Source organism: Colossoma macropomum, unplaced genomic scaffold (assembly GCF_904425465.1).
Source record: "Colossoma macropomum unplaced genomic scaffold, Colossoma_macropomum, whole genome shotgun sequence".
Lineage (NCBI taxonomy): Eukaryota > Metazoa > Chordata > Actinopteri > Characiformes > Serrasalmidae > Colossoma > Colossoma macropomum.
The window spans coordinates 41,173,822-41,198,792 of NW_023494805.1; the positions used below are offsets into that span (position 1 = coordinate 41,173,822).

At 42.0% G+C, this 24,971-nt stretch overlaps 1 protein-coding gene across 3 annotated transcripts in view; it reads left to right on the forward strand.

Annotated features, from left to right (window-relative positions):
* Nucleotides 1-24,169, forward strand: part of kmt2cb (lysine (K)-specific methyltransferase 2Cb) — a 151,759-nt gene extending 127,590 nt beyond the window's left edge. For 2 of the 3 annotated variants that reach the window (XM_036597087.1, XM_036597088.1), the window contains exons 40-63: nucleotides 24-135; nucleotides 313-391; nucleotides 492-555; nucleotides 689-921; nucleotides 1,165-2,733; nucleotides 3,690-3,890; nucleotides 6,785-6,955; nucleotides 7,197-7,338; nucleotides 7,945-8,092; nucleotides 8,554-8,729; nucleotides 9,137-9,273; nucleotides 10,439-10,685; nucleotides 12,292-12,431; nucleotides 12,738-12,836; nucleotides 14,167-14,441; nucleotides 14,786-14,894; nucleotides 15,070-15,853; nucleotides 16,340-16,476; nucleotides 16,559-16,689; nucleotides 17,723-17,894; nucleotides 20,021-20,137; nucleotides 20,237-20,310; nucleotides 21,908-22,016; nucleotides 22,106-24,169. In XM_036597087.1, coding sequence (XP_036452980.1) covers nucleotides 24-135; nucleotides 313-391; nucleotides 492-555; nucleotides 689-921; nucleotides 1,165-2,733; nucleotides 3,690-3,890; nucleotides 6,785-6,955; nucleotides 7,197-7,338; nucleotides 7,945-8,092; nucleotides 8,554-8,729; nucleotides 9,137-9,273; nucleotides 10,439-10,685; nucleotides 12,292-12,431; nucleotides 12,738-12,836; nucleotides 14,167-14,441; nucleotides 14,786-14,894; nucleotides 15,070-15,853; nucleotides 16,340-16,476; nucleotides 16,559-16,689; nucleotides 17,723-17,894; nucleotides 20,021-20,137; nucleotides 20,237-20,310; nucleotides 21,908-22,016; nucleotides 22,106-22,201 — 5,522 coding nt within the window. In that variant the 3' untranslated portion in view covers nucleotides 22,202-24,169. The remainder of the gene's footprint in view (nucleotides 1-23; nucleotides 136-312; nucleotides 392-491; nucleotides 556-688; nucleotides 922-1,164; nucleotides 2,734-3,689; nucleotides 3,891-6,784; nucleotides 6,956-7,196; nucleotides 7,339-7,944; nucleotides 8,093-8,553; nucleotides 8,730-9,136; nucleotides 9,274-10,438; nucleotides 10,686-12,291; nucleotides 12,432-12,737; nucleotides 12,837-14,166; nucleotides 14,442-14,785; nucleotides 14,895-15,069; nucleotides 15,854-16,339; nucleotides 16,477-16,558; nucleotides 16,690-17,722; nucleotides 17,895-20,020; nucleotides 20,138-20,236; nucleotides 20,311-21,907; nucleotides 22,017-22,105) is intronic. The other variant, XM_036597089.1, reaches the window with a different exon arrangement.
* Nucleotides 24,170-24,971: the final 802 nt, after the last annotated feature.

Genomic DNA, 24,971 nt, shown 5'->3' on the forward strand with positions numbered 1-24,971 from the left:
AAAAATGTTTTTTTTTCCTTCAGATTTTGATGCCATTACTGATCCTATCATGAAAGCAAAGATGGTGGCCCTGAAAGGAATTAATAAAGTAATGGTTCAAAACAACATGGGAATGTCTCAAATGGTCATGAACAAGTAAGTGTATCAACTGGCATGTATTTTTAGATTTAAAATGATCTATGAATATATTTGTTACTTGAGTCTGTCGTGCAACAATTTGTTAAACTTTCCTTTGAATTCCTTCTGAATTAAAATTTGTTGTGTGTTTTTTTCCTGTTTTCTCTCATTCTTGCGGTCTTTCTTTTTTTTCAGGTTTCCAGTGGCTCCTCAACAAGGGCAGGGCCCACAAGGTCAAGATGGATGTATTCCTCCGCAGCAAGCAGTGCCACAGGTGGAGCAATGATCTGATTCTCGTTTTGTCATTTTTGTCTCATAATTCATACTCATGTAATTAATTACGATTATAATAATGGTGTTCTCATTTCTTTCAGGATGGCAAGCTGGCTGCATACATGACAAGGCCCAGTCCTCCGAGTTTTGGACAAGGATTTACCAGTAAGCATTTGCTAACTGTAGATTTCAACATCTGGTCCATTTTTGTGTCCTCAAGACATCATTCATTTCCACAAAAATATGTAGTTAGTCAGAATTATGGAGTGCATAATTTTTTTTCTCCCAACTTTCTCAGATGAGGCCCAGAAAGTACAGTATGAAGACTGGCTTCGTGAGACGCAGAAGCTTCTTCAGATGCAGCAGAAGTTTTTGGAAGAGCAGATTGGAGCCCACAGGAAATCAAAGAAAGCCCTGTCCGCTAAGCAAAGGACTGCTAAGAAAGCAGGGCGGGAGTTCCCTGAAGAGGATGCTGAGCAGCTGAAACATGTGACAGAACAGCAGGGTGTGGTGCAGAAACAGCTGGAGCAGGTAATGTGGCCATAGGCACCTGTTACACACAGTTTTTATCACCAGCAACCTCATTTGCTGTAAATTACTGTGCATTTTTTTATTTAGTACTTTCTCCAGTACTAAAATTATTTACATTCTCTGTCTGTGCAGTTTTCTTGTGGATTTTGTTTACATCCTTTCTTGTCTTTGTCTTACTATATTGTACGATATGGTTCTTGACCTTTTAGCCATTGACAAAACATCTTGTCTGTCTTGCCGTAGATCCGGAAACAGCAGAAAGAGCATGCCGAGCTGATAGAGGAGTACAGGGTCAAGCAGCAGCAGGGTGGCATGCAGCCTCAAATGATGCCTGGCATGTTGCCAATGCAGGGTCATCCGGGCATGGTGCCGTCAGGCCCTGTCAGCCAAGCTTTGATGGGTCCTGCCATGCCCATGCAGGTCCATCCTGGACAGGCAAATGCTCCCAGCATGCCAGCCTGGCACCCTGGGGCTTCAGGCCATGTTGGACCTCAAATGCCCGGTGTGATGCCTCCTCAGATGATGCAAGGCCAGCCTCCTCCACCAGCTTTAGCCAGGGCTGGTCAGGCACAGTCCAGTGGTGAGTCTCCTCATGTTAATTTTGACGACACCAACCCGTTCAGTGAAAGTTTCCAGGAGCGAGAGAGGAAGGAGAGGCTGCGTGAGCAGCAGGAAAGGCAAAGGGTGCAGCTGATGAAGGAGGTGGAGAGACAACGCATGAAACAGCGCATGGAAATGGAGCAGCAGCAAGGTCTAATCAGTCAAGATGGAAATATGAGGACTCTCTCGCAAATGCCTTTCTATAACCAGAATTTGCCTCAAGACTTCATGCAGCCACATAGATCTCAGCAGCAAATCCAAGGGCCAGGGTTCCCCCAGCAGCAAGGCATGCAAGGCATGCAGCCTGGACTTGGAGGACCTCCTTCAGGACCTATAATGGGAAATGGGCCCTTTCCTCAGGAAGTAAGACCAGGTTTCGGGTTAGACAACCAAGTATTGCATGGTGGCCCTAACTTTGTTCAGGGTCAACCTAGACCTCCAAGATTCCCTGGACCTAATATGGTACCTCAAAACCCAGGACAGGGACATCCTTTTGGGGTAGAGTCAACTATGCCCCTGCCCCCAAACTTCCCAGGTTCTGGTCCTTCCTTGATTCAGCTCTACTCCAACATTATCCCAGAAGAGAAGGGCAAGAAAAAACAGAGCCGCAAGAAGAAGAAGGATGATGACACAGAGTCCTTGAGGGCACCATCCACTCCTCACTCTGACCTGACTGCCCCACTGACGCCCTGTGTTTCAGACACATCGTCCACACCCACGAGGAATCCCCTGCTCTTTGGAGAGCATGAGATGTGCGAGACCTCCCAGCCTGGATCGTCCACCCCAGGCTCCCAGAGCAGCCAGCCCCACTCTGAGCTGGAGAGGCAGCTTTCTGAAGGAAGTTGTGTAGGAGCTGAGCTGACTATGGGTCAACAGGACATCCAGGACAGGATCCTAAGTAACATCAAAATGGAGAGGATAGAGGCCAGTGACTGCCACGGGCCAAAGGGAACCAATATGGATATGGGCTTGGGTATGGTGAAGGTGGAAGTGGAGAAGGGAGGCATGTCACCCCTTCCTGCAGGCCAAAGTCCAGCAAGCAGCTCCAAAGGAGAAGGTGGTAATGAGCTCCTGAAACACCTGCTGAAAAATAAAGGGACTCCTCCATCTGTATTGCCCCACCAGAAGTCTGAGGACAGTTTGAGATCAGAAGAGGAGGCCTCCGCTGACAGCAAGGTTCTGCTGAGACAGAGCTCCATAGACAGCACAGGGGTAAGTGAGAATGGCTAAACTTGCTTTTCTTTTTCGTCTGTTACAAAAACATAAAGTCCTTTCCACATGACTCGCTTGAGCCAGTTTGATTCAAGGCCATGAATTAAATTTTGATTGGAATTGACAGAAATACGGTGGTAGCATTAATGCTAATGTCATTAGCATTATCTACCTAACCAGACAAAGTTACCATTGTATTTCACATTCTGGTGCCACATAGTAGTGCTTGATGACTATTCCCACCATTAAAAATTCCCTAAATTGTCTTTTTATTAATCTGTTGGTTGCTCAATACTGTTGGCTTCAACTGCAAGTGTTCCAACTAAACAAAAATGCTGTTCATGCTCAGATAAGCAAACATTACTCATTTATGTCCTCTGAAGGTGCAATTGCACCTGAATGTGTTATCTGATTCATTATTTATATTTATATTTTTGCCTTCTACTGGCTGGTGTAGTGTAGTAGGTAACACCTCTGTCTTCTACGCTGTAGGCTGAGGTTCAATCCCCGTCTGGGTAACCACTCTACACTATACCAATGAGTCCTTGGGCAAGGCTCATTTACATTTACGGCATTTGGCAGACGCTCTTATCCAGAGCGGATTACAATTTGATCATTTTAGACAGGTAGGCGAAGGTAGTGTTGGGAGTCTTGCCCAAGGACTCTTATTGGTATAGTGTAGGGTGCTTACCCAGGCAGGGATTGAACCCCAGTCTACAGCGTAGAAGGCAGAGGAGTTAGCCACTACACTATACAAACCACTTAACCAAGACTCCTAATACTACCGTTGCTTGCCTGTGTAAACTGATGAAGTTGTAAGTCACTCTGGATAAAAGCGTCTGCCGAATGCCATGTAAATATTTGCAGGGGACACCCCGTATATTAAACCCATGATTTGGATGGACAACAGAAATAAGTGGGTCATTTCCAACATCTTTTGTTTGTCCTTCACACAGACATACTCAGACAGCCAGCTTTCAGGCCATCCGGATTTTGCTGGCTCCTTAGTGTCTGAGGACAAGAAAAAGCAAAGGACCAAAAGGACGCCCAAAAGTGGAGAACGCCCAGCCCCTCGCTCCAAGAAGAGGAAGAAGGAGGAAGATGAGAGACAGGTCATCTATCCGTCCACAGAGCCCATAATGGCCAATTTAAAACAGGTGAGATTGTTTGAATGCCAGAACAGACAATTACACTGAGCTTGTCTGTCTTGTGTTACACTGAACTGCCTGTCTTGTGTCATCTTTCAGCCTGTGTGCACTACAGTTTAAAGGTTTGGAATCAGTGATACATCTAAAAAAATATATAAAAACCAATTGAATTGAAATTTGATTTAAAAAATGGTGATCAAATTTCAAGGCAGACAACTTGACAAATATCTTTGAGGTAATTACTGTATGTTATCACAACTCACTGAAATATTGACTAAAACATATAAAATGCAGTTTGATGTCTAGTTTATAGTATTGCAGTCTGCAGGTGTTATAGATTTAGAGTTATTATTATAAATAAAATAACGAAGCACATGAAGACAAGTGATTCCAATCATTTGAGCATTAGTGTATCATCACACTAGATGGTGTGGGCTGTGAGAAGATGATGCTGCAAGACATAGATTAGCTAATGTATGTGAGAAGCTGGTTGCAAACCCAGGCTGCAGCTGAGGTAGGGCAGGTCCTCAGTAGGACTGTCCTATGAAGACTCCTTAGTAGCCTATTCTCACACAAGTGGAACAGTCCTAACAAAGCAATATATGGTGACGTCACCCGAAAGTTCCCGCCTTTTGCAATTGCAGCGTCGAACTTGTGAGAGAACTGGTGAGAGAAAATGGAGCCTGTTGCATTATGTTTGTTGCTTTTTCATTTTTTCACAGAAATGGAGGAGATGTTCTTATGTAGTACAATAAACTACATATATACAAATACTTCTAAATAAAATACAAGATATGAGCGATATACGATATACGGATGAATATTTTAATCAGTCATTTTACACTTTATAAGATAACGAAGACAAATTCAAGGATGTGAACCACTTACATTTTAAAACAAGCTCGCTCCAATGGCGTTGTTTTGCATAATTTTCGTGGTGCTGTTTGTTTTTTTCACGTTGTTCGTAACCAGAGAACTGTGGGTAACCGAAGTTACTGAACGTTTGCAATGCGTCGAGTATAAACCAGGCTTTACACAGTTCTCGCAAGAGGTCTTGATCCTGCTCCTCCAAAGTTACATAGCGCTATAGCAGGTGTTGTGGGCCCAGAGTGCAACGACAGAGACGCCATTCTCCCACATTATAAATCATCACTATTTAATGCAGGTAATGAATGAGGAATACAAGCAGGCTCGTAGTAGCAGCCTGTAGTGTTTCACTGCAGTAATCTGAATATTTTGCGGTGAAACATATACCTGATCAAGCTGTGGTACATTTGAATTCACAGGATTTTTAGTTCTTAAGAAGAGTGATGCTTCTCTAAATTTCCCCTGTCGTTTGTGATGAGATGATTAGGTGTTAGTGATGACAGTGGGGTATGATTAAACTCTGGGGCGCTTGATTAAATAAGACTTTTGTTTGAAGTTGCTCGTACCTGTGCAGTGTTTTTTAAGGTTTCTTGCCGGTAGATATTTGATAACAGTATGATTGAGATGCTCATGTTGAGCAGATGAAGACGTCCTGTCTCCAGATTAATTACAGAGACTTGGGACCTCTAGAGCCCATCTCTCCAGACTCCTGATCCTCTTCTCGTTTCTTATTGTGCTCTTTATCTCACCCTCACGTCTTTATCTGTCTGTCTCTCTTTCACACTCTCTCTCTCGCTCGCTCGCTCTCTCTCCTTCCTTTCCTAATGCTTCCTCACGCAGTTTCTGTCCCTCACTCTATCTCGGGTTCTCTGTCCTCAAATGCCTCTCTCTCTCTCTCTCTCTCTCTTTCTCATTCCACCCCTTCCTTTCTCCCCCATCCCCCCTCCTTTTCTCTCTCCCCCCCTTTCTCTCTCCCTGTTCCTCATGTCCTCCCTCTCTCTCTCTCTTCCTCATGCTTCCTCATGCATTTTCTCTCCCATTGTTTTTCTTCCTCACTCTCTCTCGATCTCTCTGTCCCCAAATGCCTCTCTCTGTCTCTCTCTCAGTTCAGTTGAGGTTGGTTTAAGTTTGCTTTATTGACATGACAGATTTACATTTGTATTGTCAAAGCACTACAAGTATTACCTATATAATAAAAGTAAAATAAAAAAATACAAAACCAAGATTAATTTATATGTAACAATTATAACAATACAGCAATTAAGAAAAGAAAGTGTTATCAATTAATAATATAAAAGTATATACAATGATGAAACAAAATCTATTTGATACGTCAGAATTATCAAATGTGTTTATGTAATTAAGAAGGGAAAAAAAGAGTAGAAGAGGAATAAAGGACACCTATATTGAATATATACATATATAACATTGAGTAAAAGAAAAGGCTGTGGTGTGGTGGTCACTCACTGTCCCGGAGTAAATGACACTTGTACACCTATCTGACTGCAGTGGACACTGATGGACCCTCTCCTAATATAATCAATAATTTATCTTTGTCTCTCAACATCCTGAAGTTATTTATCTGTTTTTCACCTGTCTCTCTCTCTCAGCCCCTCCCTCATGCTCTGTCTTTGTCTCTCTTTCCTTGTCCATGTCTCTCCTTCTCTCTGTCACTCTTTCTGCCCCATTCTCACCGAATATCGCCTCTCTCCCTCTTTGTCTTTCCCTTCCCCTCCTCATGCATTTTCTCTCCCATTGTTTCTTTCCCTCACTCTCTCCTTTGCTCTTTCTCACTTTCTCACCCCATCCCCTCCCCCTCCCTTGCCCCCTGCTTCTCTCCCTCCTTTACCCCCCCCCCACCCCTCAGTACTCCTTCTGCTCTGAAGATCTCTCCCCCTCACTTTCTTTCAATCTTTCCCCCTTGTTTTTTTTTGCTTTATTGGTCTGACTGCATAATGTACAGTGTTGTTAAAGCATAGTAAAGGTTTTTCTCTCTCTCTCTCTCTCTCTCTCTCTCTCTCTCTCTCTGTACCCAGCAGCAGCAGCTCACTCTCTTGCCCCTGATGGAGCCTCTGGTTGGGGTAAACTTTGCCCACTTTGTGCCCTATGGCAGCGGGCAGCTGGACGGAGAGAGCCGCCTGTCGGGGGCGTTCGGGAGCGCCTCATTGGACGGAATGTCGGATTATTACTCCCAGCTCATTTACAAAGTAAGTCAGAACCGCAGGTATTAATGTGTCCTTCACAATGCAGCAGCAGCAGCAACGAGTGGCAAGAGCGGCTGAATTCAGGGCGTTTTTATTATAAAGAGTTATTATGTATTATTACTCACATCAAGGCTGGAGTCACCGGGGGCAAAGCACTTTTCACAGACGCAAATTGCTTCTTTCAGCACAGACTCGATTCAGCCAGGAAGCCTTGTGACTCATGTTTTCCTCTCTCTCTCCACAGCAGAATAATCTGAGTAACCCCCCCACCCCTCCGGCCTCGCTACCCCCCACCCCGCCCCCCGTTGCTCGTCAGAAACTACTCAACGGCTTCGCCACCACGGAGGAGCTGGCCAGCAAAGCGGCCGTCATCAGCGGTCACGATGGTGAGGGACAGGGTCCGGTTATATACTGACTCATTTATGAATGTGCATCACAATCAGCTGTGATTCTGAGATGTTCTCTCAGACACACCAGTGGTCTGCACGATACTGACACAGTGTCTTTTAGATCATAGCATTTTTATAAGCTTATATTGTTTATGCGTTTACACTGCTGATTTTAATCAGATACAAAGAAAAAAGTGTAAAGGTTCTCCATAAAATTTATAAAAATAAACATCTCTCTATTGCAAAAGGCACTATTTAGCACTGTTCATTTTCAGTTAAGCCAAAATCCTTTAGGAAAGTCTGTCCACTTGCAGGCCAGGCATTGTCTCTTTGAAAGGGGAGAGATCTATAAACTCAAAACTAAACGCCAAACTAATCTTCTAAAAAAACATATTCGAAATCTCTGATAAAATTTAACGAAAACAGCATAAATATATTGTATTGTTTGGCTTAAATAGTGCTAAAACACTTTTATTCAGATTTTTGCGCATACAGTGTCGCTATAGTAACTGCTCAGCTGTCTTATATCTAAGTTTAATTTAAAGAGAGAAGATAAAGTGGGATAAAGTTCTGCTCTCAGTGCTTTGGCTTCTCCCCCTGCAGTGACCAAAGGGCTTCCTCCACGGCCGCTGCACGTCCCGTTTAAGACAGAGGAGGAGCTTTTTGCACGGGCTCTCGCTCATGGTCCCAAAACCGTGGACGTTCCTGCATCACTACCCACGCCCCCCCACAACAACCAGGAAGAGATCAGGTCAGTCCATCACCAAACAAACAGCCTGTGGACAGAACTCGTTGGACAAATATCCTTTATTTTTTCAACCATTTGCTGTTAGATTTTGGGTGCAGGCATTTTTTAACAGTAATAAAATACAAAATAGCTTTTGTTTTGTTAAAACCTCTTCCTTTAATAGTTGTTTCTAGATCTGACCACTTCAACCATTGTGTTCCACTCTCGCTCAGAGCAGAAGAGCCACACAGTTTTGTGCTCTTATGTCTCATGTCTGATGCAGAGTGGCTGGGCTGTATGGCTATAAATTCAAAGCCGTGTTCTGTAAGAGATAACAGAGCACACTGACAGAAGTGAGCCACTAAAAGTACAAGCCTGATAATTCACATATGTGGAAATATTAATAGAATGACCATTTTCCGCTAATGTAGCTCCAGTCCCTCCTCACCATTTTCTCTGCTTGTATTGCATCTATTTTTATTCAGGGGTCAGGAGCACTGTGAGGACAGAGACACTCCGGACAGTTTTGTCCCCTCCTCCTCTCCAGAGAGTGTGGTGGGAATGGAAATTAGCCGCTATCCAGACCTCTCGCGGGTCAAACAGGAGCCTCCGTCACCGGCTCTTTCTCCAGTCATGCCCATGTTTCCCTCCAGGGGGAAAGGTAGGAACTTTGACTCCAGCATAAAAATTTACGTGTTTTTCCCCCTCATCCCAAATGTAGTCATTCAGCCTTGTTTGGTATCCAGTGTTCTTTGGTTTTGAATTGACACTAAGGCTGATGTAGCTGACAAGTAATGGAAGATAATAGCCCAAGCCCTAAATTTTGTAGCTCCAGTTCAAAAATAAAGAAGCAAACTTCTGACACTGACCATGTTTGGCTGATTGACTACAAAAAAATTGTGTAAATTTGACTGAACTGCTTATTTTTAATCTTATGAACACTTTAAACTAAAATGTGTCAGAATTCTTTCATGAATGACTTTATAAAAAGTCTTTTTTGTTTCATTTTTTGAAAGAACTTCTTTGTTTATCGTGTGACAGCTTTCGTTTATTTTCTTGGCTCTGTAGGCTCTGAGGCAAAGCTGTGCAACATCAAGACCGAACCTTCATCTGTTTTCTTCGGCTCTTCGTTCGGAGCGGCACAGAATGGATCCGGCTCAGGCCTCGTCTCCATAGCGATCACCCTGAAACCAGCTGCAGCTGAGGTGAGGAGGGAGGTTAGAGGGCGGAGGCAGGTGTGGCAGGGGGGGGTGAAACATTATATTATTAGTTAATGTGATTTTTCAAACCCACTGATGAATGGTGACATCATCACAAATCAGAGGCAAGAAGATCTCTTTACATTTTGATGGAAGATGGGGGAATTTTTTTTTTTTGAAGGGTAGGATATGAAAAATCATAGGTGATATGACTAGGGACACAAACTAACATGAGGTTAATTCTGATTTTAGCCTGACTTTAAGACTGCGCAGGTTTATTTAGAGGAAACACTAAAACTGTTAGCATCAGTGCTACCTTGTGAATAAGGACCACACACTTGTGATGCCGGCTCTCATCAGCGCTCAAATCTCACAGGTGTTTAAACCACCTTTGGACCGAAACAGTGTCAGTAGTTTGGAGAACAAAACTGTCAAATCATTATTTAGACAAAACCTGATCTTCACACCAAGGAGAAAACATTGAACATGAAGCTGTTGAAGCTAAATATACCTTAAGGTTTACACTGCAAGTTTCTTAGGCTTTGTTCACACAGCAGGTAAAAGAGGCCCAAATCTGATCTTTTTCTTCATACGTGACACAGATGTGTGTCTGTGTGAACAGATAAACACACTGAATCTGACATTTTCAATTCCGATTTGAGACGCTTTCATGTGTGGTACTGAAATCCGATACGTTTCCGAACGCAGCCGTAGAACAAGCCTGCAGCGTCAAAAAAAAGAACGTTTAAAGAATCCGAGGACACGAACCAAAGAAGTGACCGCGCCCTTTTTACGGTGAGCCTGAACACATTCTGGGTGATGAGCCCAGCTGTCAGTCAGTGAAGCTTCATGATGGCTCCTGTGATGTTGGCAGTTGTGATTGTTTACCTCTGGATGAGCCACATGAAGCAACATGACGCTCTGTTCTTTTGCGCATGCGGGTCAGTTTAGGAGCTGATCCGTTCAGACTGATGTCGCATACAGACCACATTTAAAAAGATACTGTAATCTGCCAAACCAAAAAATCGGTTTTGGTGAGGAAAATCAGATTTGGGCCACTTTTACCTGCTGTGTGAATGTAGCCTTTTTTCTTGCCTAAATTAAAAATGATAGTGTGAAATGTCAGATTTCAGGAGAGGGCAATGCATAAACTGTCTCTTTACTGTTTCAGAACATTACAGACGTGGTGGCGGCTATCGCTGACCTCATCCAGGTGAAGATCCCCAGCAGTTATGAGGTGAGCAGTGGACCGTGGCCCCACGCCGCCCTGGGGGCCCATAAGGGCATGGAGGCACGGCCCTCGGCCTCTGGCCTGCTGCACGGACACGGGGCAGCGGAGCTAGAACGGCTGGGGAAAGCCACAGGAGCACAGGGGCCTCTGAAACCTCATCAGCACAGCCACCTTACCCCTGACAAGAGTGAGTTACAGCTCTGTCCTCTCAGTTTTACCATTGGGAATTAAATTCAGATGCACGGTAATACATACTATGTAGTGTGTGTATATATATATATATATATATATATATATATACATATATATATATATATATATATATATATATATATATATATACATATATATATATATATATATCACTGTTGTCGGAACAAAATCTTGTATCTCCAAAATAGTAACTTTACAGGAAAAAGAAAAAACTACTTTACTTTTAATGTAAGTCGATGGAACCAGACATCTTTCCAAGTCATTTTGGGCCAGTTTTTTTGGTCCGTTCTTAGTGAAGTTGTTTACATAAGAGTGCCCATTCAGCCGCCCATTCCTACTGAAGTGATGCAGAGGTTTGTTACTGCAGGCAGACAGTCTGTAGCAGAGCTTTTGGAAGAATGTGGGGAAACAATGAAACGATGTGCTGTTCCTGTCTGACGGGAAGCAAACGGATCGTTGCAGTTCTCCAAAGGATTCACACATCCAAAAGCTGCGGCTGAAGTTCTGCATCCCTTAGGATTTCAGTCCAAACTTAACAGTTTGTTCCACGTTTCAGCCTGTGCTGCTTTTTTGAAAAAGACAAGCAGGACAACCAGTCAGAACAGTTAATTTACATATTTCAGCCTTAAAGGCACAGCAACAAAAACAGCCTGTTTAATTCTAAGCACAAGGAGAGGCTAAAAAATGGTCCAAAAATGAGTTACGGCTAAATTTGGTACATAAAAACATAAAAATGGTGGAGGTTTTAAGAGAGAGATTACCAAGATAAAGCTCAGGCTAAAAAGAGTTTTCCAAATGTGAATCTCCGTTGCCATTGTAGTCTAGTCCAAGACTTAATCCATGTCTGGGAATCTGGCTGCAAATGTATTTGTTTCCAGAAGCGCCGAGCTCAATGTATTAATTGTTCCAGAACGTTTGAAAAGCTTGTAGATTAAACATTTGCACCAGATCCAGAAATTTGATGGTGTTGATTACAGAGACAGCAAAATTAGCATAGCAAACGAACAGGTCATTGTCAGGATAATGCATCTTTTACCGTCGTCTTTCTGACTGAGAGACCATACGATGTGATTGCTCTCAAAACAGTGGGGGACAGCAGGCTGGCTCTAATTGTTTCCCATAGTCATTCACACAGACGATTATCCACTTTAACGATGTTTACTAACGATGTGCATCATTATTTCTTTGTGTGAGCGCTCAGTGTGGCTCAGGTGCTGACAGAGAGTCGTTATTGATTCAGCCAGCGATTAGAGAAGCTAATGAAACGGAGTAACGATCTTGGCCTGCTTCAGCCTGTTTATCTGTGTCACAGTGTCAGATATTCAGTTAATCGCTGTGCCGTGTCAGATTAAAAGCCTTAAAAATGGGAGCATGTCAGTGTGTTTCAGAGGGAATGCCATTCCTATCAGTGTAACTGCTGTTTCCGCGCTAATTGATCTCATCTTAATTAGAAGTCTGTGCTATGATGCTGAAGGAGACGGCGAAAGTTAAGACTTGAACTTTTCTAACATATCGTTAAGAATTACGGATGAGTTATTAATAGAAAATATAATTTTTATGGTGCTGTTTTTTGCCCTCAGGTCCTATAGGAGGCAGAGAGCAGTATCAAGAGGGGCCCGGGAGCCCAGGCCCGAAGCCACAGTGGTGCCGCCAGTGTAAAGTGGTCGTCCTGGGCAATGGAGTAAAGAAACCCACCAAAGATCAACAAAGCAAAGCACAAGTATGAGGATGTTGTTATTTCTCAGTTCTGAAAATATGACTAGTCTTTATTTGTTGCCTTCTCAGGACGCTCAGTCATATGCTTAGCTAGTTTACACATGATTTTGAGAGATTTCATAGATCACAAACCTTTTTAAGGCTCCAGTTTACTGTAAACGGTGTTTGACGTTTATTCTTTAACATTGGGTGAAGTGGATGATGAATATAGAAGGAAATATTGAGGAAGAAACCATAATGAACTCTAATCTCTTATTATTTTTAAGACTAGTTTCCGACCCTCTCTCTCTTTCTGTACTTTCTCCTGCAGGAATCCCAGTCGAGTTCAGATGGAGACCTGGTGTTCTGCAGCCACAGCTGCCTCATCCTGCACTCCTCTGCACAGGCCAAAGCCACCATGGACACTAAGGTTAGTCTCTCCCTCTGCAGCCGTCACTAGAGTAAGAAGTTCTAAAGCATTTTCACTGTGAAAGAGTAGACTGATATAAAAATTAGCACTGATTCACCAGAATTATTGAGATTATCATATTGCATTATGATTATCGTATCACTGCTGTCAGAACAAAACCTCAAGTCTCCACAACGGTAACTTTACAGGAGAAGGAAAAAACGTACTTTACGTTCAGTGTAAGTCAATGGAACCAGAGTTTTTGTCTTTTTGGGCCGTTTCTTTTGGCCCATTCATCATGAAATTTACACACAATATAAATGACAACAAGCATTTTCAAATAATGTCAAAAACTGAAAAATAGATACGAGGTTTTGTTCCGACAGCAGCGAGATATACACTGCGGTGAGTTCCCAAAGTCTACTGTTTTTTTTTTTGTTTTTTTTTTTGCATTAAACCAGTCAAATCACAATTTACTCAGCCGAAGTTAAGATTTTTATCATTTATTTCTGCTGACACACCTCCGCCTTAATCAGGCTGTAATGAGTCAGCCCTGCAGGTTCATTGCTTTGCTTGCTCATTGCATTATAACAGTGCTCATGTTGAAAGGTGCAGCCATGCTGTTGAATATTCTGTGTTCTAAACGGTTTACTCCCAGTAAAAAAAACGATCTTGTAGAAAACAGAGAACGTGCTCGACAGAACATGATATCCTTCTCAAAATTCCAATCGTGTGGGAAAGTGAACTGTAGTTGTTTTGTTTTCAATTCATGAATGTTTGTTAATGTGTGAAAGTTCAGCTGGTTTGGGAATAACGTAACAAAGGGAAACAACGTGGTAGGTGGCCATTTGGGCCACAATCTCTGCATTTTTAGGGGCCAGACTGTGAATTGTTGGGGGCAGGGGGCAGCAATAGGCATCGTCAACCCCTGCCCTGAGTTGCTTGTGGCAGTCCAGTCCCAACCTGTAGCCAGTCCACATTTTCAGTCTGTTCCGTTCCTCCAGCTTTTCTATTTTAGTTCCTCCAGCACACCTGTTGCAGATAGTCAAAGACTGCAGATAACCAAGCACTGGTTACCTTCCTCCAGTGTTTTTAAACCTGGGGAATAAAAATATCATCTTTGCTGATTTGGTTCTCCTATACAAGTTAAAAAAAAATACAGTATACTGAAAGTGATAGTTTGGTGATATAGTAAAGAAGCAAACCTCCAAACTTGTCTCGGCTGATCTACTACATTAAGGCGTAAGGGCAATGTTGTCTTAATGTTTGTAATGTAACGCTGTTATATTTATGGTATATGGTAAAGAGAGGCCACTTCATGACTGAAGTTCTTCTTGCCTTATGTTTCCAGGCATCAGTGGCCCTGCTTGAAGACAAAGCTGTGAAAGGGAGTCCGTCCAAGGCCCAGCATCAGTACAACAACAACATGTCCTCTCTGGACGTGCACTGTCTGGCCCAGCTCCAGTCCAAACCCTCATCCCCCTCGCCCAACCCCCTAGGTCCTGCCTTACCGGCCTCCTTAGAGCCTGTAAAGACGGAGTCTGTGAAGACAGAGTCAAATGCCGAGTCTCACCTCAAAATGACTGTGAAGCTGAAACCTCGTTCCCAGAGCCACACGGATGACAAGTATGGCTGAGCAATATGCCCAAAAGTTTTATCAGGATACATGTTTTTCTAAAGTTTTTTTATATCCATATATTACGTGCAGTACTATTATGCCATACCGTTACATTGAATAGTATTCTGAACCCTGAACAAAACAAAAAGCCTATTCTGGTTGATGTACATTACACTTTAAGAAAACTAAGACATTTTCCACTTTTTTTGCTGCCTTTCTTACTCTCCATAATTTGACAGTACCTGGCTAACGGTCTTGCTGGTTTGTGCTGTTGTGAAGTGAATGGCTAGACTTCTTCTGAGGTAACTGTGGTTTTATTGATGTCTGATTTTGATAATTATTAATTATATAGACCTAATGACAAGCCCTGGCACCACGGCAAGCGCTGGAAGGGCCTCCACTGGCGCAAGTGGACGATCCAGATTGCTTCATCTAAGGCTGGACTGCAGGAGCCCGAAGAGGTGCGTACAGTCTGGATAATGGTTTTTTTTTTTTTAGTAATTATTGTCGTAATATCAGGAATCAATCAGGATTTAGAAATGGTGCTGGAGATGAAAACAGCTGTTCTGTGAAAATATTACAGTCACGTAACGACCTTTGGTTACTTTTCATTTGCATCCGGTATCCGCTGTGAAGGATCTTCGACAGGAGCTGCGCTCATCCCTACGCCCATGCTCGTCATCCCGAGACCGGCGTCGCTGCTGCTTCTGCCAGCAGGAAGGTGATGGGTTGACAGATGGTGCTGCCCGCCTCCTCAACCTTGACCTGGACACCTGGGTGCACCTGAATTGCGCGTTGTGGTCGTCGGAGGTTTACGAGACGCAGGCTGGCGCACTCATCAACGTGGAAGTCGCACGGCAGAGGGGCCAGACTATCTCATGCGCCTTCTGTCAGCGTCTGGGAGCCACCAGTGGCTGCCACCGGCTGCGCTGCCTCAACGTCTACCACTTCACCTGCGCCCTGCAAGCCGGCTGTACCTTCTTCAAGGACAAGACCATGCTGTGCCACCAGCACCGGCCACGAGGGGGCTCTAGCACCAGTGCAGCTGGCTTGCACCTGGACCAGCAGGTGCTACGTTGCTTCTCCGTTTTCCGTCGCGTCTACGTGCAGCGGGACGAGCTGCGGCAGCTGGCGTCTGCCGTGCAGCGCCCTGAGCTGGGCCACACCTTCCGTGTGGGCAGCCTGATTTTTCACGCCATGGGTCAGCTGCCCCCAGCCCTGCTGCCTCATTTCCACTCGGCCAGTGCCATCTTCCCACCAGGCTACGAGGCCAGCCGTCTCTACTGGAGCATGAGGAATGGTCGGCGCCGCTGCCGCTACGTCTGCTCCGTGGAGGAGCGACAGGGACGGCCTGAGTTCAGTATCCGCGTGCTGGAGCGAGGGTACGAGGACCTGGTGCTGACTGACACCACAGCTAAAGGTACGCGCCTCAGTCTGGTGTTTTTTTGTTGTGTGCACTCTTTTGTCTGTTGTCTTGTTTTCTTCACAAGGTTGTGTGGTGGTCTTCTGTGTTGCACCTGAAAGCTGGGACCACTGTAATACAGATTTGTAGTGTTGACCGTAGCACAGATTTGTACTGGTTAATAACTGATGTTTATAATAATTAAAAATAAGGATAGTCATACGGATAAGGATATAGTTATACGAGTTGTCATGCAACAAGACGGATATTTGGGAAAAATTTTGCCCACGAATCCGTATCTGTGTAATTTGTTAAAAAGGAAGGTTCGTAATTGGATTTAGCTGGTACCAATCCATTAAAATATGCCTCGATCAGTTCAGTCGTTCAGATCTGATTGAGACCTTCCTACCAGAAAAATGGAGCAGCTTGTAGTAAAATGTTAAAAGCTTATTGTGAACTGACTTGTAGCGTCTGTTCTGTCTCACTTGCTCTTTGCTTGTGTAGGCGTATGGGATAAGGTCCTGGGGTCAGTAGCAGAGCGGCGAGCAGAAACAGGCATGCTGAGGCTGTTCCCACTCTACCTGAAGGGAGAGGACCTGTTCGGACTGACCGTGTCAGTGGTCGCCCGCATTGCTGAATCGGTAAATACATACATACATCTCTCTGAATGCACAGTACATGCTTCCTTTTATTCATTACTGATGTTTTATGATTGCATTCTAGCTGCCGGGTGTGGAGGCTTGTTCGAGGTACCGGTTCCGTTATGGGCGGAACCCCTTGTTGGAGCTTCCTCTGTGCATCAACCCATCGGGCAGTGCCCGGTCAGAGCTAAGGAGCTACCCGCAGAATCAAAGGTCAGTGTCGGGATTCTGCTTGACTAACTGTAGAACTGGGTTGGGTTCACTCACTGGCTCAGTGCTAGAGTGGTTCAGATCCCTACATAAGTGGTTGTCAGTATTATGTGGCTACTTGAAAAGTTTCATTCCAATATGCTGAATATATAAGTTAATTTTTAAAAAGTGATATTAATTATAATATGGCATTGATATTTTTTGTATGTGTAAAGCTCATTCATAATAATGTATTTCATGAAAAAAAAAAATTTTTGAAAGTGGTCTATAATGTGTTTTGGCACAAACCCTTCACTTATACATTTAAGTGTCTAGAAGTACCTTTCGGCGTTCCTCAAGGCTCAAGTTTGGGCTCAATTTTATTTCATTTTTATATGCTGACTCTCACTGGAATAATTAACATAACATTAGCTTTCATCAGTCCAAACTCTGAATAGAATTGTAAATTTAAGAAATTAGTTGTTAAATAATCTCAAGTAGACTTGCATATGTGGCTTCTGATGCTGTATGATGCTGTTATTTATAAAAATGGACAAAACATTCAAGATTACTGGTTTTAGCAAAGCAACATGGTTTCGTCCATTTCTGTGTATCTTCCTTAGCACATTGGTTTTGTCAGTGCAGGTGTTCATAATACTAACATAATAATAATAAAACATAATTAAGAAATGCCCATTTATAATAGCGCGAGTGAGGAATAGATAGCTACTGGATTAACAGATTTAGTCTGTTAGACAAAACTGATGTTCTTTGTTCTGGAATGGTGGTCCTCATTGTTTGCATTGTTAACAGATGTGCACAGTAGATGTAAGGTTAGTAGGTTAATGATACTTTGGATATAAAATGATTTCCACTCATTCGCCCAGTCTGTCCATTCCTCAAAGAAAACTGAGTTCGTTCATTTACTTCTCACCGTGTAATACTATATCAATGCTATATCATACTAGATCAAAGTTAATGTATTTTCTGTTTTCTTTGTTCTATTCCTGTCACCACACTCTCTCTCTCTCTCTCTCTCACACACACCCACACTCAGGTTAAAGATCCTCTCTGTGTGGAACCGTACCTCCTGCGTCATGCAGAACTCTGCCCTGGCGGAGACCGGGCCATCTCACAGTAAGCACTTTGTGCACTCCAAATCATCTCAGTACCGCCGACTGACCAGTGAATGGAAAAGCAACGTCTACCTGGCCCACTCCCGCATCCAGGTGTGCTAAATCACTGCCTCCTTCTACGTGATCCCTAAAGTGTTTGTGTGTCTGAGCTATATATTTGAATATACAGTGTATAAATGATTGCTTGAAACGTGTAATAAAATTTTTTTAAAAAATTCATAGCCATAGTACTGAGCCAAGATGCTGATGATCAGAAGGGTGAGTGCTTCCATTTGCTGTCAGATGGAGTTGGCAACCCTGGACATGTAATATGCAAATACTCTAGCAATCTACATGGACTCAAGCAGCCTGTGTCTCGGTTCTCTACAGGATTCTTGACTGGTAGCAGAACTAGGACAGCTTGTCTAAGTTACCTTTTCAGTTCATACTTACATGGTCATGGCTACTTTGTTGCACTGGGTACTTAAATATCCAAGTGCCACATGGATGTTTTTGATGTCTTATGGTGTCCCTCAAGGCTCAATTCTGGGCCCTTCGTTTTTTATTTGTAAATGCTTCTTTTTTATTTGTATATGCTTCTCTTTCTTACATTTGGACATATAGCGTATGCTTGTATAATCATCAAACATAGGATGTTCAAAAATATCCAGACACCTCTTATAATTAGTGAATTCAGCTACTTTATAGGGAGGCAGACTCCCTATTAATATATTTGATTGCAAGGAAACATTTAAACATACAGTGTAAGATCTGCTTCTTCTTCAGTCCAAACTGCATATCACACCTGCGCAATAGAACAGTAGGACTTTATGAAAGATATAGTAAATCTTCTAAAGTTGTGCCTTTAGCCTTAATAGTTCAGGCTAAAGGCGCTTTACTTTCTGTTTCTGTTTCTGACTTAGGTAAACTATGTGAAATTTGTTGGACCCCATTATCTGTATTATTATTAACTGCAAGTCACTTTTTTATAGCATAGTTATTACTTAACACCTGCAAACAAGCTGCACAGAGTTCTGCTTTCTGTCACTGTCCTCTATGGCCTGTGAATGACGTGAGTTACTGTCAGAGCAGCTAAATAGGATACAGTGCTTTCTGAGCCAGTTCTGCTGGCGCTCCTCTGCTCTGGCATCCTGATCAGTGATCTCAGAGAGACACAGCTGGCCTTGCAGTACTTCCAGTTCCCTGCCACGCTTGTTAAACCCACTCAGCCGCCAAGCCAGCCAGTCACAGAGACGTATCTAATGTCTCACTCAGCCACTGTGGTGGGCGGCTGCTCACAAGTCTTATGACTGGAGCAGAGGAGCAGTAAACAGATGTATGTGCTGAGTTAGTTTATTAGATGCCCCCCTCCAGGAATCCATTTCTCTAGGCAGTTCTTAGCAGGAGCTGACCAGTGGTTAGAAGGATGGGCTTATCCATAGCCATAACCAGTGCAAAATGCAGACCGACAGAAACAGCTGCTAAAATTACATATTATTACAAACTCCAGGCAAATGTTTGTACTAAATTAATTGGTTGCTTTTTTGACTCACTACTTAAGTGGATGTGATTTTTGTTGTACCATGGACTGTACCGTACATCGAAGTGTAATGTGGCATTTTGCGGTGTCCCTCAAGGCTCACTCCTGGGACCTTCATTTTTTAATTGTATATCATCGCTGTCTAAACAAAACCTTTTCTCAAAAATGGCAAATTTATAGGAGATGAGGAAAAAAATGGAAATGAATTGAAAAAAAGATTATATTAGAAAGCAAATTTGGTCCATTTCTTTTGGCCCATTTGTCACAAAGCCTTCACAGTGTAAAGAGCAGCGGTTGGTTAAAAAAAAGTCCCCCCCCTCCACCCCCGCTGAACAGTGACAATACGCTTCTCTTTTCTGGTGTAATTAACAAACAAAGGTTTATACATGCAAATGAGCTTAAAGGGGAAAACAGGTACAAAGACTAGTCGTGAGGTGTTAGAGTGGAGCATGGAGCGAAGCAAAGGCCAGCATTCTATGACTGGCGTTTCCACTGTGTGGTGGAAAAACCTGTTGAATAAGGTCTTTTAACGTTTCTGCTGAACATAATGAAGAAGTTGATGAGAGGAAATGAAGGGCAGTGTGGTGAATAGAAAGCGAGTAGCTGCAATGAGCAAACATTATAGATGTGTTTTTTTTTTTTCATGCTCTTGATGAGGAGTAGTGTGCTGTTGTGTGTGTAACGCAGTGTGTTTCTGCAGGGCCTTGGGCTCTTTGCCGCTCGAGACATCGAGAAGCAGACCATGGTCATTGAGTACCTGGGTGAAATCCTCCGGACCGAGGTGGCCATGAGGAAGGAGCTGCACTACAAGGCGAAGGTATTGATGAATTGCTGTTGGCTTAACTGTATTAAGTGACGCTAAAAGTGTTCATCAGCCTACCGATCCTAAACCCACCTCAACTGATTTCTCTCTCAGAACCGGAAAGCCTTCATGTTCCACATCGACGGCGAGTATGTGATCGACGCTACCTGTTCTGGAAGCCCTGCAAGGTAAAATATCAGTTCAGAGTCACACAGCGGGGAGACTGGGATGGGACTTATAGCTACAGCTTTTATATGTGTGTGTGTATATATATATATATATATATATATATATATATATAGATATATATATATATATATATATAGATATAGATATATATATGAACTTTCAGGGTAAGTTAGTGTAACACTGTCCGTTCTTCATGAACGTTCACCTGTGAACACATTATTAACATGATAACATGTTAAATTATTAACATCACAATTTTTTAATGCACCCTGTCATTTTTTTTTTGCCCGATTGTAAGCCTGATTTGCCCCTTGCGACAAATTTTCGCATTCTAAAGCGTTTTTCCCAGGACGGGAGCTCGATCAGAAGCGACTGACTGCCAGGATTATCTAGTGTGAGAGGAGAAACGAGTGAATCTTAGCCCTCCAATTGAACTCTGAAGTGACCAGAGACCCTCCAATATTATCAAACATGTTTAATATTTACGACTCAAAACGTTCACGCGTCCTGCAGCATGAGACGGTCAGAGATTTACTCAACAAGTGATTCAAACAACAGCCACTCAGAGAGCTGGAAGAGCGGAGAAACAGGAGAACAGACGTGCATGAACAGCATCCAGATCAGGTCACTGTATAGTTTCAGCTCAGCTGCCAGTTTGTAGTGAAATATTTCTCCAGCTCTCACTGTAATTTCAACGTTTCTCACCACATATTAATCCCCAGTTTCCACTTTCGCTACTCATAAAAGCACAAACAGGTCCAGTGAGTTCAGCTCTGTTTGTGTCATGTAATCTGAGGAGACCTGGGAGTTTGAGTTCTTTTTAAACTCGTTGTGTGTTATTCTCTCTCTCACCCCCTCACAACAACAAGACAAGACATTCTGTGACAAACTGACATTAAGTTTGTGGTGCTCAATATTTTTCGAAATCTGTTACGGTTTTAAAAGTCGTGTAGTGACGCCCAGCCTAACAAGAATCCACAAGGCTACAATCACAGAGGAGTTGAAACGCTGACTGTATATATGATATATGCACTCATTGATTTAGACGTGCAGCTACTGTTGCTCTCACTGGACGCCAGTGATGAAAACTGGGAGCTGCATTCACTCTGTGGAAATTACATGATTTTAAGAACTGCATTCACACTGTGAAAATGTTGTTACTGAATTATTAACAGTGATATATACATTCTGATGAAGCTTATTTTGCCCACTCATACAGCTTTGACAGAATTAACTGGTTTATAAATGGGGGTAAAAATCAAGTACAGATTTGAGCAAATGAGTGTGATTAATTGCGATTAACTACGAAGTATAATGCCATTCATTGTTACCTCTTTAAATCGTGACAACTCTCCAAACTAAACGACAAATATGGAGATACAAAGTTTAGTTTTGAAAGAAATTATTTTGAATATTACCTTGAAAACTGAAATAGTAATTTTGCCTAAAATGCCTTAAAATTGGAATTGCAGAGTGAGATGAGTAATATATGAATTAATGATTTAGAAAAGGCTGCTGAGTGATGTTGATGAGCAGAGAGCTGTTGATATAAATGATTGTGTGTGTGTGTGTGTGTGTATGTGTGTGTGTGTTTAGGTACATCAATCATTCCTGCTCACCGAATTGCGTGGCAGAAGTCGTGACCTTTGAACGAGGGTACAAAATCATCATCAGCTCCAGCCGCAGGATCGAGAAAGGAGAAGAGGTAACATTCGCCTGCTGGCTGCTTCTCAGTGACCTCCTCCTCGTTTAGCCATCTCTTTAACACTGTCCTGGTGTTTTCTTTCCTTCTAGCTGTGCTACGATTACAAGCTGGGCCTGGTGAGGAGCCAGAACCTGAAGATGCCGTGCCTGTGCGGCGCGGTCAACTGCCGCAAGTGGATGAACTGAAAACGGACGAGGAGCTCAATGAAAACCAAGCATTCCCTTAACTCACAGGTGCTGAAGACTGAAGATACAAACGAAACTGAAGTCCGAGGGTAGCAGGAGGCCTGTAGCTTCGTCGGCCTGTTAACGGAACTGTTCTGATTGATTTTTTTAAACGTTTTTTTTTTTTCTTAAATGTGCAAAATCAAGAGGAAAACACAAACGCTGATGTGCCGTTGTGTTACAGCCATTTGCATCGTTCTCTGGACTTGAAAGGAGGTTCGATTAACCTGCATGTGCCATGAGAGTGTGTGTGTGTGTGTGTGTGTGTGTGTGTGTGTGTGTGTGTGTGTGTGTGAGACCCTGGGCAGATTTCACCAGCGAAAAAGGAGAGAGAGAGCGAGCACTGTGCCGGATATGCCTTATTGGTTGAAAGAGAGGAGGGCGGGCCCATTCGTTTTTGTTTTTTTATTTTTGTTTTTGTTTTGTTTTTGTTTTGCCGTGATTGGTGGAGACTGTACAGTAGTAATCAATGTAGAACATCACTGAATGAAGAATGTACGGAATTGACTTCCGCAAAGGGAAAAGTAACTTGCACTAAAAACGAAAAACAAAAAAAAAAAGAAAAGAAAAAAGGAAACGGACGAACTCACGAAAAGAAAAGCTTAAAAATACTTGATTCCATGAGTCAGTTTTATCCTGGGTTTCTCTTGTTGTTTTGTGTAAGAAAAGAAAAGGTGTTTTGTATTTATTACTGTGTGAGTGGATGTGTGGGCCTATTTTTTAAATAAAAATGATGTGATGCAGATTAAAAACAAAAAAAAAAAAGCAAACATACAAAAAAAAAGGATGCCAGACTGTGAACGTCGGCCGCGGTCTGAAGAGATTCTGTTACGTCTGTAAATAAAATGTAAATAAGGAAAAATATTGGAATGATTGACCAAATACTACCTTATTCATATTTGATGTTTTGGATGTTTAGATGTGCTTGTTTTGATGATTTTTTTTTTTTTTAGTTTTCTTTTTTCTTTCTTTTAAAAATTATTTAATAAGGAGGCGCCATGATATCTGTTTCAGAGGTTATTTTAAATTACTATTCTGTACAGAATTGCAAAGTAATTTCAATAATTCACAAGAAAGTATTTTCTCTGTACTTTAGATGATGGTATTGTAGTGACTCTTTGTGATTGACACATTCATTCTGACCACTTGAAACTCTGTATTTTTTATTATTATTATTATTATTAAATGTGCATCACGTTTAGTTTTATGCAAAAACAAACTCATTGAAAAAAAAATGGGCAGCATAACGAACTAAACGAATTTTAAACCACCCACAGAAAATGTACCATGCAGAAATAGGCACAAGTAGAAACGTTTGTGTTTTTGTTTTTTTCCTGTTTTTTAATAACTTTTGTGTCCGATTTAATTACTGGATTAGAAGAATTGAAAACGATTCAGTCGATAAGCTTTAGCTGGTTGCAGAAATCATGAACGTTGCAGCGCTTTTAGGAAAAAAATATGTACATACAAACTGAGCTTTGAATAATTTTATTGGTGTTTGTTGGAAGAACACGATTCATTTTGTAGCCGAAATAAATCTCCTACCTGCTACTCACATTTCACACGCCTTCTTTCAGAACTAGCTTTTTTTTTTTCTTTTCACGTTTCTCTTGTACACAACATCACAATAAATGATAAAAAGGTCAGTCCAGTTGTACAGGGCAGGAATTTTTTTCAAAAAAAAAAAAAAGTCAGTTGTATATATTTTTTTTCTCCGATGAACAGCTGTAACAAAATTGTTTCATGAATATTTTTCTTGTCTTGTAAAATACATTGACATTTTTCCTGGTGGTGTTTTTGCCCTGTAAAGTAGCGTCAAATGTTTTGGAAAATGAAGCCTTTTGAAGTACACAGAGCGATTATAGGGTTTGGTATTCAAGGAACTGAATTTAGGAACATTTACAGAAAATAAAATATTTTACATCATTATTTGTCGTAGCACCTTATTCGTTTGTTTTTTTGTAAACTGTGTCCTGAAAGATACTTTTTTTTTTTTTCTTTTTATTCTGTGTAAATGTGCTTTTTTGTATGTTATGATAACAGTAGTGTGGTTAATAATGTAATTATTGAATGTTAAAGGTCAGTGAAACTGTATGACACTGTTATCTGTAAAAATGTGCAAATGGACACAAAATTTAGGCTTCAAGGTGACGTCCACTGTTTTCAGCTGTACGTTCTTCTGCAGATTTTCATAGGTAACAGCAGTGCTGAGCCTTCAGAGTCAAAACTTGGTCAAAACAATGAGGAAAAACCTGCTTATTTTCAGCTAGCACCCCAGAGGGGTTTCCAATGTTACATAAGCACTAAGCAAATTTTTTGTTCTTTTGCTGTTTTATATTTAATGTGGACATTTAATACTTGTATCATTAACATATCATCGCTGTCCAAAGAAAAATAAGTTTCTCCCAAATGGTAACTTTACAGGAGAGAGCAAAAACACTTTCAGTTTAAGTTAATGTAGAGAGATTTTATTACGTCATTTTAGAGCATTTCTATTGGTCCATTCATCGTGACATTTTCACACAATTTAAAGGACAGCTCGTGTGTTGAAATGATGTAGAAACAAAAAGTCGTCAAAAATGAAGATTTTTGAAGAAGATTTTCTTTGGACAGCGATGATATGTTTCAGCTTTACAGTGATGACTGTCTTGAACAGCTAGCTGAGCCCTGGTTAGTAGGACTCGGAGTCCCAAAAGAGTCGATTTTCAGGTTCTAGGCATTTGGGACATTG